Source organism: Chrysemys picta, chromosome 7 (genome assembly GCF_011386835.1).
Source record: "Chrysemys picta bellii isolate R12L10 chromosome 7, ASM1138683v2, whole genome shotgun sequence".
In the NCBI taxonomy this organism is placed as follows: domain Eukaryota; kingdom Metazoa; phylum Chordata; order Testudines; family Emydidae; genus Chrysemys; species Chrysemys picta.
Genome location: NC_088797.1, coordinates 91,530,055 through 91,543,034, shown reverse-complemented (window position 1 = coordinate 91,543,034; position 12,980 = coordinate 91,530,055). Strand labels below are relative to the sequence as shown.

Below are 12,980 nucleotides of genomic sequence, written 5' to 3'. Positions count from 1 at the left end.
CAATAAATAAACCCAAGTAACTTCAATAACAACCGTCCATGACCTCAGGATTTTAAAGGTCCCATTTAACTACCTGTAAAATTATTTTCCTTTCCTTTTTGTTGCTCAAATAAAACATAAGTAAAGTGTATCCACAGCCCTTTAAGTCACACAAATTGCAAAACGCTGTGAACACTGGTCCTGAAGCAGGGGTGCTACATAGGATGCCCCAAAAACTACAGTCTTCCATAATGCACAATTGCATAGCAGCTTAAGAGAAGATAAGAGACTTTATTAGGTATATGCCGTGTCTTATTTTCTACTCTCCACAGTTCCTTACCCTGGACCAATCCCTCTCTTAAATACCTATGTAGGATTGTAATAACTCTCATGTGCAGTCCCAATGTGGGAGGGTAATATGAGCTGGATGGCCTCTGTGCCATTAAAAAGGCAGTTCTATGAATTTGGGTTCTGCTCATTTGAGACACCCATCCAAAACAACCAAATTTCTCCAAAAGGCACACACAGGAAGTTGTAAACAATTGTAAAAAAACCTGACACCTAATCACCTAAGACAATTGGTGTATGTTTTAATATATGAAATAATGGCTAGATGCTACAGACATTAGTGCCTGGGAAATGATGACTTTCTAACTTATGAAGAGGAGGAGAAGGATTCATTCATTCCAGGATTGGTCTTTTGTATATTCTCCCAATGCTTCACACCTTACCATGCTCTTGCCTCCTGTCACTTACATTTGTGCCTTTTTCCTTGCAAACCTCTACCTGGAATTTGCTCCCTGATTCAGTGAGCCATGGCTCCTTGCTGTCTTCCAAGTTACTCCTAAAAGCTCACTTCTTTTTCTGGCCTTTACCACTAACCATCCTCTAAGACCCCATCCAACCACACTAGATCTCAGCCCATTGCTGAACCTCAACACCCGCCCCTCATGTGAGAATTAAGAAGCTGGGAAAAGGTAGTTGGCTCCTTATTGTATTAGATGTTAGGAGCCCCAACCCTCTTCCACAGCTTCTTTAAGGGATGCCTTCCCTTAAGTCCACTTCCAGCTTCAGTATGTCAGGGAACTGAACCCCTTACAGAAAGAGTACCAGCACTGGATACCTGATGCCTGCTAAGTTGTGACAACTTGAAAGCTACTTGCTGAACTACCAAGTCAGTTCTTGGAGCTGCTGGGGGAAAGGAGGAAAAAACACCCTGTCTTAATTAATCTTCCAGAGAGAGAAATTAATCCCAGAGGTGCGGGTGGAGGGTGAAAGCTGCTGATTCAGGACTGAGAGAGAGCTCCATCAGGCAAGACAGGGCATATATACCTCAGTCTGCTGGGAACCAGTGAGTCACCTGAGCCCTTCCAGCCAGCCCCCAGCTTAGGTCATGCCCACCCCTCCCAACTCTTGCAGGAGGAGAATCCTTAAAGGATCCATGTCCCCTTTCTTCCCAGACAGGGAAAGCTCAAACCCACACACACCTTTGAGGTTGCAGGTACTGCATTCTCACACCAGATTTACCCCAGTGCAGTTCATGTGACTTCAGCAGTGTTACATCAGTTTTACTAACATGTCAGAAGCCCTATAATGTTTACATAAATGTGGAACTATAGTGTACAAAACAGTACTGTGCTTATAAAGGTGTTTTTTTTTTTTTTTTTTTTTTTTACAACTTGGCATTTCACAAGCTAAAAACAATTTTTTAAAAAGTAAGTAATACAATAAAAAACAGGCATTAAATTTATCTTGAAAGAACATATGGTAACATAAATACAATGCACTTATAAGAGCATTGAATTTCCTTGGTGAATAATTTGAAATGCACAGTATAAATTTGCCATTGGAAATGTATGTGTACAACTCTGCATCTTAGAAAATTGCATATAGTCCAAATGCCTTCCATTATCAAAGATTCAGTATCACATTTGCAGTTTCCATAGCATACTAAACTACTGAACAATGTCAATTTTAAGATAAAATGGCAAGTATATTGCTATTAAAGTAAGAATTGTTACCCTTATTCATATGGGCACTAAAAGGTACTGGATACTGTGATGTGGTTTACACACCCCACACTAACACAGAGGGCATGGGAAGGGCTGGAGTAATACTGGGCCAGGAAAGTTCCACCTCTCAGGCCTGCCGAAGATGCCTGGAGAAAGGACTAATATAGAGAAAGCTTCAACAACCCAGGCAAGGTGGGAAAGGGAGGAGAGAAGCCATTTCCTGGAGGAGGGCTGCCCTGCAACAGTAGGAGAAGAAGCTCTTACTGAAGAAGTCCAGCTATGGCTCTTCTCCCCCCCTCCTCCCCCACAGAAACCTCTTAGACATTAATAAAGAGGTAGGGAGAATCACGTGCAAAGGCACCAGATAGTCACCTGCATCAGCCCCAAGACTTTGCAGTTTGAAGCAAAGGACTGTAATCCAACAACAACCAAGCCACAAACTGAGAGAGCAGGTACGGTCAGAAGTGGATCAGGGGAAGGTGAGCAGGAGGTGGGACATGCTATCACACTTGCTGGGCCCTGGGCCAGGACCTGGTAGAGCAGAAGGGCCCAGGTCCCACTACCCATCCCAGATTCCCCTTTGCCTAGCCCTGAGATGGGAAGGATGGGGGGTTACCAGCAAGGAAGCAGACCCAGCTGAATCCCACTCAGCAAAAAAACAATTGTACCAAATTATTGCTTTTTAGTATAAGTAGAAGGAACAAACAATCTAAAAGAGGTACTATGTGCTTCGGAATATTTAAGTATTCTTAGGTGTAACAGAAGATTGTACACATCTATATTTCAGTTTCAATCTTCTGCCTACATAAGAATATTAAGATAGATCATTGTTAATTTTGCATAAATACTATGAAATAAAAAGCAAATAAATCAATTTACAGTTTTGTTTTGAATGATGGAAATATGATAATGCTATCTACTGAAAAAATACTACAGGTCTGTCTCATCTTACGCTGGGGTTACGTTCCGCAGTCACTGCCTAAAGCGAAAATCGCGTATAGTCAAAATTACATTGAGTGTAATGGCGGGCGGAATCGCCCGCACTACAGAAACAGTATTTAAATTGTTATTTTTTTCTTTTGGGGGGGTTTGTTTTTGTTTTTGCCAACCGCATAAAGCTGAAATTGCACATGTTAAATGCGCCTAAGATGCGACAGACCGGTAATATTGCATTGGTTAGTTATTTTTGCAGGTGTTAAAAATGCAAGGAAAAAAGGCATACTATAATTTCTTTGAGTCTCCAGGTTCCACTCACAGAAATTGCTGCTAGAATTGCAGCTGTTGCCCCTACTGTATATCTAGATACGATTACTACTGCAATTTTCCTCAGACCAGTCTTTCAGAGCTTCAGTGGACGTGACCCCAAGAAAGTTAACACATAGATAATGAAAAATAACCAACTGTTAAAATCCATTCTCGCAGAGCCTTTAACAACATTTCACATTATATACAATAGAAATATTAGCAGTATGGGATATGGGAGCTATTTTAATCCATAGAATATTAGCAGTAATAGATCTTCATTTTCTCAGTGCAAAAGGAAATTAAACCGGCAGCTATACCAGCAGAAGAATTTGCATAGTCCTGGAGGCACATAAGCTTCTACCATTCTAAACAGTACTTTGCTCCGATGCTGTGAGCTCACAGAAACAGTTTTCAGGTAGGCAAGCAAGGAGGAGCAAAGGTGGTCCAATAGTAAGTACCCTTGGTTTTGTACTGCATTGTATTGCACTACATTCTTCTCATATACACCAAAAAATATAAATCACACAGTGTCCTCGACTATCTGCAACTCTTTGCCTAACAAATCTGCAAAACCAAAAGCTGAAAGCAACAACTTCTTAGATACCACAAGTGACACACACTGTGTATACCTAGTATAACTCTTATTACTTACTGCTCAAGTGTGCATTTCTCACATGTTCTGTTGCATAAATTGAATGCAGACATTAAATAGTCAACAGCTGGATAATCCTATGGCTCAGCCAGGAGGGATTTTGAACAATAAAGTGAAGGCAGACTATTTTTTTCTTTTACAAAATTTCATGAGCATTAGCAAGCAGCACCATTGGTTCTGACAGATGCATAAGGTAATACAACAAACAACATGGAAGAGGAAAACAAAGCAATGTTTAGAAATCACTGTCATTGTTCCACTGAATTCAGGAGTGGGCATCTCAAAAGATAACAATGCTATTATTCCTATCAAATTGCACAGGAAGCACAACTAGATTCCTTCCCTAACCACCACAGAATTATTCAGAACATTCATTAAAATTGTTAAAGGGAGAAAAGGGCTTCAATGGTTTTCAAATGCCATTCAGTTCTGTTTTTAAATACAGCTCAAAGTACTCTAGAGATTTTTAAGACTGACTAGAAAGTTTGGGTGCTCAACACTCTGAAAATCAGGCCAGAGTAAGGTGTCTCAACCTGAGAAGTCAGAAGCTTAAGCAATCAAAATAACCATTCACTTTTGAAAATCTTGGCCAAGATGTTTAGAAAGTGCATACAACTCTGAGCTCAGATAAAATTTTCAACTGCCCAAGGAATCTAAGTTCCATTTTCAAAGTTAATGAAATGTGGTTCCTAAGTCACTCAGGCATCTTGAAAATTTTACCTCTCATCATACTTCCCCTTTGCTTACTGCAGTTTTAAAATATAATACTCATTGTTTCATCATATTATATTTCAAAGTTGTTATTTTTTGAAACTGACCTATACAGTGTAATCCAAATAATTACCATACTGGAGAATAAAAAGAATAGCGAGCACAATTACACCTATCCAGTTGAAGACCCACTTACTGTTTTTGTATCGTCAATTAAACCCTCAATTATTTTGCTTGAGGGAAAGAAGTTGATAACTGAAAATAATTTTGAATTATTGTACTATATATTACCGCATATACTCGATCATAAGCCAGTTCGCTTATAAGCTGACCCCCACAAGATGGATAAGAAAAAATGGATTTTTTTTTATGACCCATTCATAAGCTGACCCTATAATTCAGGGGTCAGCAAACTTTGGCTCCTGGGCCATCAGGATAAGCCGCTGGTGGGCAGAGATGGTTTGTTTACCTCGAGCGTCCGCAGGCATGGAGGTAAATCTAAGTAAACAAAGTGTCCCGGTATGCCAGCTGCTTACCCTGATGGGCCAGGACAGCAACTGATGGGGAAATGTTTTTTGGGGGGGAGAAGCTGGGGGTCAGGGGAGTAACCCCTGTGACTACCCCCCACATTACCCCACCCTTAGCCCAGGACCCCCACACTCTCCCCATCCCATCCCTTCCCACCTTATCTGGGGAGAGCCAGGGGAGAATGTCTCTGGCCTGGCTGGAGCTGCTCCGGCAGGCTGGGCAGCGCGGCTGCAGCCTGCTCCGGCGGGCCAGACCGGGCAGCGTGGCCGCAGCATGTTTCTGTGGGCTGGGCCAGGCGGCACGGCCGCAACATGCTCCAGTGGGCCGGGCGGCGCAGCCACAGCCTGCTCTGGGGGGCGGGGCCGAGCGGCATGGCTGCCGCCTGCCAGCCCAAGAGCTGCAGCTGCTTCAGAGGCTGTGAGGAGAGCAGCGTGGCCAGAAGTGGAGAGACTCTGGCCTTGCCTCTTCCCTTCTGGCTCTGCTGGCTGTGCTGCCTCTCCTTGCTCCCTCTGTTGGGGGGAGGAGCTGTGTCCCACCTCCCCCTCTCTATATCCATTCATAAGCTGATCCCCTTCTCTGGTACTTCCCTTTTTTACTAAAAAAAATTGGCTTATGAATGAGCATATACGAATTTATTAGAGCATAAGCTTTCGTGGACTACAGCCCACTTCTTCGGAGTATATCAAGCATTCTCTCTCATTTATTTTGATAATGAAAAAAATCAGTACTAACACAATAAGTCGAAGATCATGGGCATTTAGGATTGCTACATTTAACTCTTTAATCTAGCAGAACAACCTGGCCGGTTATTTATTTGTAAATTTGATTAACCAACATGGAACAGACTAGCAAATAGCTGTTGATTAGCAAAAATGAAAACACACTGATAAAAACATAATTTATGTATATATGTTGCTATTGCATATGTGGCAAGGACGGACCAAGTATTTTTCCTTCATGAAAAAATGAAACTCAGTTACTCAGTACATTATTTGGATATTAGCAACTGAACAGGTGTACTTACTCTGCGATGAATCCTAAACGATTATGGTATAGACACTCTTTTTAATACCAATCACATTATCACATGGACTATTTAGCACCAAGAAACAAGTTACCAAGGTACATAATTTACGGAAATAATGGAATAAATAGGAATTTTTGATTACTTTAATTCTGATGTTTTAAAACTACACATGGAAGACATTATTCATGATATTCCCAGAGCCTAGTATTTTAACCCTGTTACTGTGGTCATCATTGCAAAGTGAGTATATTCCACCAGTGTTGATTTCTTAACAGTGATCACTATAGATCTGAGAGTAAAGCAGATAATAGCACAGGTAATTATCTTTCAGAAAAAAGCAGCACACTCACCATTTCGGCTTTCTTCATCAATAGGAACTATTGTGGCTGGAGGACCTGCCCTGGCCAACTTGCAGTCTATAAACATGAAAACAAAAGTTATTTCTAACTCCACAGTAAGGTCTCTATAAAACAATCATGTTGAGATAATAATCATTGAAGCAAGATAAGGCCAAGATAATTGTTAGCTAATTACTGGTATAAAGGGCCCAAACTCAAGGCTTTTATTTAACCTTTATTCAAATTCTAATTGAAGTAAATGGGAGTTTTCCTGAGAAAGCATTGAATTAGAACGTCAGGATCTGGCCCATCATGAAAATTAAAATTTCACAACCTGCTCTCATTATGAATTCTTGAAATAGTTTCTATTTGTTATGACACTTTTACTTTTAATGTTATGAATACACACACCAAGTCTTTGTCACATCACAACACAATACAATTCACTTGCTACACCATAAACCTATATTAATGTTTCTCTAAATATACCAGTAGGGACCACTGTGAAGCAGAAATCTTTCAGGACAAAAATAATGTAATGGTAATTTAACACAAAGAACATGAAGGAATGATTAAAAGGGATACATTGTAATTAAAGTTTCACAACAGAAACAAATATGATTGGAATTTAGTTGCAACAAAAGGATCTAATTAAAGAGAGTGAACAGAATTTTAATAATGTTCTAAAGAGAATAAAAACAAAAAAACAGACAAGCAATGTTCAGGAAGTTACATTTTGCCATCTTACCCTCATATTGCCAGTCTGGAGTCAAAAGTTTAGAGTCATCAATGGAAGCAGAGCAGAATAATGAAAGAAAATAAGTAAGATTTTGTTGTAGTTGTTTAAAGATAGATTTTAAGACATACAAAGCAGTACGCTGAGAGCTACTAAATACAAATGTGTAGTCTATTACATTAACAGATAAGGGCATGTATACAAAAATTGATGTGTGTATTAGAAGCAGCTGAGCTATATAGACTAAACAGGAGAAAAATCTTGTTTACTCCTTTAAACCATACATTGGAGAAATGCTGTTAGTTTATGATACTAAGCACTTTTCACCTTCAAAGAGTCTCACAATACCGCTGAAATGGGCAGGTGAATTGGTAAATCTTACTGTTCCCATTTCATAGATTTTTAAAGATATTTAGGTAGAACTCTGCTAAACATTGCAATGTCTAAATGACTTAAATGGCCAAGGGCTTGGCTATATGGAGAGTCAGTGTGCAGCAAGCGGTGTGTAAATCTACACTGCTGTACCCTGCCATGCACTAAGTGGTCATGTGGACACTGTAGCCATGCACTAGAAGTTCTGTAGTGTGCAGCAGACTGGTGCACTGTAGGTTCACACTCCAGCTTGCTGCACACTAAAGCTCCATATAGACATGCCTTTAATGCCATTTCAAAAGTAATTTAGTCTCCTAGGAACCTAAGACTCATTGAAAGTCAATGAGACTTAGGTGCCTAAATACGTAAGTTACTTTTGAAAATGGAATTTACCTGTCTAAGTCAATAAGGCCTTGCAACACTGAGCAAAGCAATACCTTTAAATATCTGAGAGAGACAAGCTTTCGAGCTCCACACAGGTCTTCTTCAGGAAAGCTCAAAATCATCTCTCTTTCACCAACAGAAGTTGGTCAAATAAAAAAACCTCGCCCACCTTGTTTCTCATATATCCTGGGACCAACATGACTACCACAACACATTTAAAAATCTGGGCCTAAGCAACTTGCCCCAGGCCACAGAGAGGACTTTTTAAGGCTGCATCTACATATAGGAAAATTAGAACCTGTATTCCTCCACTGGTGGTGATAGCAGAGGTGGAGTCCAGAGAGCACACAAAACTCAGGTGTTTCTAACCATCATGTGGTCTAATCCTAGTCAGAGTCAGTGACAGAAAACACAAAGATATAAATGCATTTTTCCAATTTACAGTAGGGATTTTACTTTTGCTACCCCCAATGCAACTACCCGGTGACTCATTCCAGGTTCTCATAGACTCAGACTTTAAGGTCAGTAGGGATTACCACAATCATCTAGTCTGACCTCCTGCACATCGCAGCCCACGGAACTTCACCCACCCACTCCTGAAATAGACCCCTAACCTCTGGCTAAGTTACTGAAGTCCTCAAATCATTGTTTAAAGATGTCAAGTTACAGAGAATTAATCATTTACTCTAGTTTAAATCTGCCAGTGACCCATGACCCATATTGCCAAGGAAGGCTAAAAACTCCCCCGGGTCTCTGCCAATCTGACCCAGGGGAAATTTCTTTCTGACCCCAAATATGGCAATCAGTTAGACCCTGAGAATGTGGGCAAGACCCACCAGGCAGATACTACAGAGAATTTTTTCCCAGGTAATTCAGAGCCCACCCCATCCAGTGTCCCGTCTCCACCCACGGGGGATTTTTGCTACTAGCAGTTGCTGATGGGCCATGTGCCATTGTAGGCAGTCTCATCCTTCCAGCCCCTCCATAAACTTATCAACCTCAGTCTTGAAGACAGTTAGGGGTTTTGCCCCCTCTGTTCCCCTTGGAAGGCTGGTCCAAAACTCCACTCCTCTGATGGTTAGAAACCTTTGCCTAATTTCAAGCCTAAACTTATTGATGGCCAATTTATATCCATTTGTTTTTGTATCCACATTGGCGCTTAATTTAAATAACTCCTCTCCCTGCCCAGTATTTATCCCTCTGATGTATTTATAGAGAGCAGTCATATCTCCCCTCAGACTTCTTTTGGTTAGGCTAAACAAACCAAGTCCTCTCATAAGGTAGGTTTTCCATTCTGCGGATCATCCTAGTAGCACTTCTCTGCACCTGTTCCAGTTCAAATTCATCTTTCTTAAACATTGGAGATCAGAATTGCACACAGTATTCCAGCTGAGGTCTCCCCAGTGCCTTGTATACTGGTGTTAACATTTCCCGTTCTCTACTGGAAATACCTTGCCTGATGCATCCTAGGACCTGATGCATCCTAGCCCTTTTCACAGCCATATGACATTGACGGCTCACAGTCATCCTGTGATCCGTCAATACACTCAGGTCTTTCTCCTCCTCTGTGGCTTCCAACTGAAAAGAACCCATCTTATAGCAAAACTTCTTGTTGTTAGTTTCTAAATGTATCACCTTGCACTTTGCACTATTAAATTACATCCCATTTTTATTACTTTAGTTTACAAGGTCATCCAGATCTTCTTGTTATGATATTCCAGTTCTCCTCCATATTGGCTATACTTCCCAACTTTGTGTCATGTATAAATTTTGTTAGCATACTTTCAATTTTTGTACCAAGGTCAGTAATAAAAATGTTAAATAAGATTCGTCCCAAGTTCCCTGAGGAGCTCCACTAGTAACCTCCCTCCAGCCGGACAATTTACCTTTCAGTATGACCTGTTGTAGTCCCCCTTTAACCAGTTCCTTAGCCACCTTTCAATTCTCATATTAATCCCCATCTTCTCCAATTTAACTCATAGTTTCCCATGTGGAACTGTATCAAATGCCTTACTGAAATCCTGGTAGATTAGATCTACTGCATTTCCTTTGCTAAAAAATCAGTTATCTTCTCAAAGAAGACCAACTTGGTTTGGCACAATTTACCCTTTGTAAAAGCATGTTGTATTTTACCCCAATTACCATGCACCTCTGTCCTTAACTACTGTCTCTTTCAAAATTTGAGACCATGCATATAATTGAAGTCAAACAGGCTTATAGTTTCTTGGATCACTTTTTTTCTTTCTTTAAAAATAGGAACTATGTTAGCAATTCTCCAGTCAATAGGGTATAACCCCCAAGTTTACTGATTCATCAAAAATCCTTGCTACTGGGCTTGGAATTTCATCTGCCAATTCCTTTAATATTCTTGGATGGAGATTAGCCAGCTCCCCTGATTTCGTTCCATTAAGATGTTTGAGTTTGACATCCACCTTGGATGTGGTCATTTCTACCTCCATATCCTCTTGTTGCCATTAGCCATCCGGCTACTACACCCAAGCTCTTTATTAGCCTCATTAAAAACTGAGGCAAAGTTTTTGTTTCGTTGTTGGACCCTATCTAGATAATCTTTAGTCTCTACCCCATCCTCAGTTCTTAGCGGTCCCACTTCTCTCCTTGTTTTCTTTTTATTTATATGGCTATAGAACCTTTTACTATTTGTTTTCATTCCCTTTGCAAGGTCCAACTCTGCTTGGATTTTGACAGTTTTAACTTTATCCTTACACTTTCTGATCTCCATGAGGTACCTTTCCTTGTTGATATCTCCCATTCCTTGTAGGCTTTCTGCTTTCTCTTAATCACCTGTTTGAGATGCTTGTTCACCCAGTTTGGTCTGCAACCCTTCCCAATAATTTTTTTTCCCTTCTTGGGAATGCAGGGTTCAGAGAGCTTCTGCCACTTTGACTTAAAGTAATTCCAAGCCTCCTTGATTAGATCCTTGATTTCTTCAGTCTAGTCCACTTCCCTAAGTAATTCCCTTAATTTTTTTAAAGTTTAGCTCTTTTGAAAGGAAGGACCTTGCTGCAGATCTATTTTGTTTATCCTTCCATTTAGTTTAAACTGAATTAGCTGATGATCACTAGAACCAAGGTTGTTCTCTACAACCAGTTCTTCTATGAGGTCCTCACCAAAACCAATCTAAAATGGAAACCTGTTGGTTCAGCAACTATTTAGTAAAGAAATCTGTCAGCTATCACATCCAGGAAAATCTGGGCCCTACTATTATTAGTTAAAGTCTCCCATAATCATGCAATTCCCAGTAATATTTAATTAAAAATATTAAAGAGGTCTCTATCCATATCCAGATTGGATCTGGTGGTTTGTAGCACACCCCAAGCACTATATCAGGGGAACCTCTAGTAGCTTTCTTTCCCAAAGTGATTTCAGCCCAAACAGACTCTCTTATCCATTCCATCACTTCTAATTTCTTTACTGTCTACCTCATCATTAATATACAATGCTACCCTCCCACCTACTTGCCTCATGTAGACAAAGTCTCTGAGGTAGGTTTAAAATGCAGGAGGTATTTATCTAATTCTGTGATCAGGTCAAAGCAGTAGAGAACAAATTTCTTTAGCACGAAACTTTTGTTTACCAACATCTTTGTAGTTCTACAGATGACTTTATTAGCAAGGCCAAATTTTTAAGACCAAAGAACGAGGGAGAGGGATCAGCAGTGTAGGGAAGCAGAACGTACTACGTTTGTTAATGTTAAATTTAAACTGGGTTGTAAATAATGACAAAATGAACAATGATAACTGAATCAATACTGATAACTAATTGCTAACTATAACACTTTTGGTAATTAAATTCTAAATTATTTCAAGCCAATCTAACAAACCCTTGCTTTGGAAATAAAAACATAGGGCCCTCTCCCCATCTGCATCTCAGTGACAATGCTTGTACTTTTTTCATACAAGTCTGCACACATTTTACACCTATGTGTTTTGCAGTTCAGGGCTTTCATTCTGTTTTCCTTCGGGAATCTAAATGGATGTTTATTGAACAGTTTCTTGAATTTTATGCTATTGATTTTTACATTCTTCAGTTTGATTGGCAGACATGGACTGAATAATATCAGTACAAGATATATTGTATGTTCCAAAATGTTCTTTTATAAATTAGATTTTACATGTCAGTGAGCACTGAGACACTAACTCACATATTAAAAAGGGTCTAAGAGAGAAAAATAGACCCATATGAAAAGCACAGCTGTCATCCCATTACATTTTTCTCCACTAGGAGCACATCTGTGGGGAAACAATTAGTGACTGCATGTTCACTAGAGATGTAAAATCCTCTTGTTCTGATTCTCTCCTCTCACAGCATGGTTGTTATAAAAATACCATTAATGTAACTGATGTAACTCTAATCATTGCTAGAAGTTGACTGTAATTCTTGTCAAGAGGTTTACAGCTAGCCTAAATGAACATAAATAAAAACAAAAACTCCACACCTGTTTGGTACAATGATGGTCTCCCCAAGGTACTTTCACTACTGGTTTCTGTCTTCTCATTGCTGAGTGGCAACCAACTCATTGAATGATGACCCAGTGGGTTCAGCAGTCATTTATCATATAATAGGTTAGTATGATAAGCAACTAATCAACTAATGAATTTAAAGTGAGGCCATTTACACTTCCAGGAATTACACATGCTTTATTAAACACACACATTTTCTTAAAATTAAACCGATTTCCTATTTTTTTCCTTTTCATTAACTATTCTTTCATGATCATGTCTTTCTCCATGTCTTTCTTATCTTCAATGCACTCAAATAGTTTTTTGGTTTTTTTTCTCCCCATGTCTTCTTTAGTAGTTTGTATAAGTAAGGAATGCAAACAATCTTACATAATTGAGGTGCAGTTTCTATTTAAAGACAGCCAAGGATTTTGTAAATTATAGTGAAAAAAATTATTAAGAGTGGGGTTATAATGACTATTACATTGAAAGTTAGAAGTAAACAGTGTTATATCAAGGATATGCTTAGTCAGAGA

General features: G+C 39.6%; 1 protein-coding gene across 1 annotated transcript in view; it reads right to left on the bottom strand.

Annotated features, from left to right (window-relative positions):
* PCDH15 (protocadherin related 15) overlaps window positions 1–12,980 on the bottom strand; it is a 1,392,890-nt gene that overhangs the window by 620,926 nt on the left and 758,984 nt on the right. Inside the window, exon 6 of the mRNA XM_065552026.1 lies at window positions 6,505–6,570. Coding sequence (XP_065408098.1) covers window positions 6,505–6,570 — 66 coding nt within the window. The remainder of the gene's footprint in view (window positions 1–6,504; window positions 6,571–12,980) is intronic.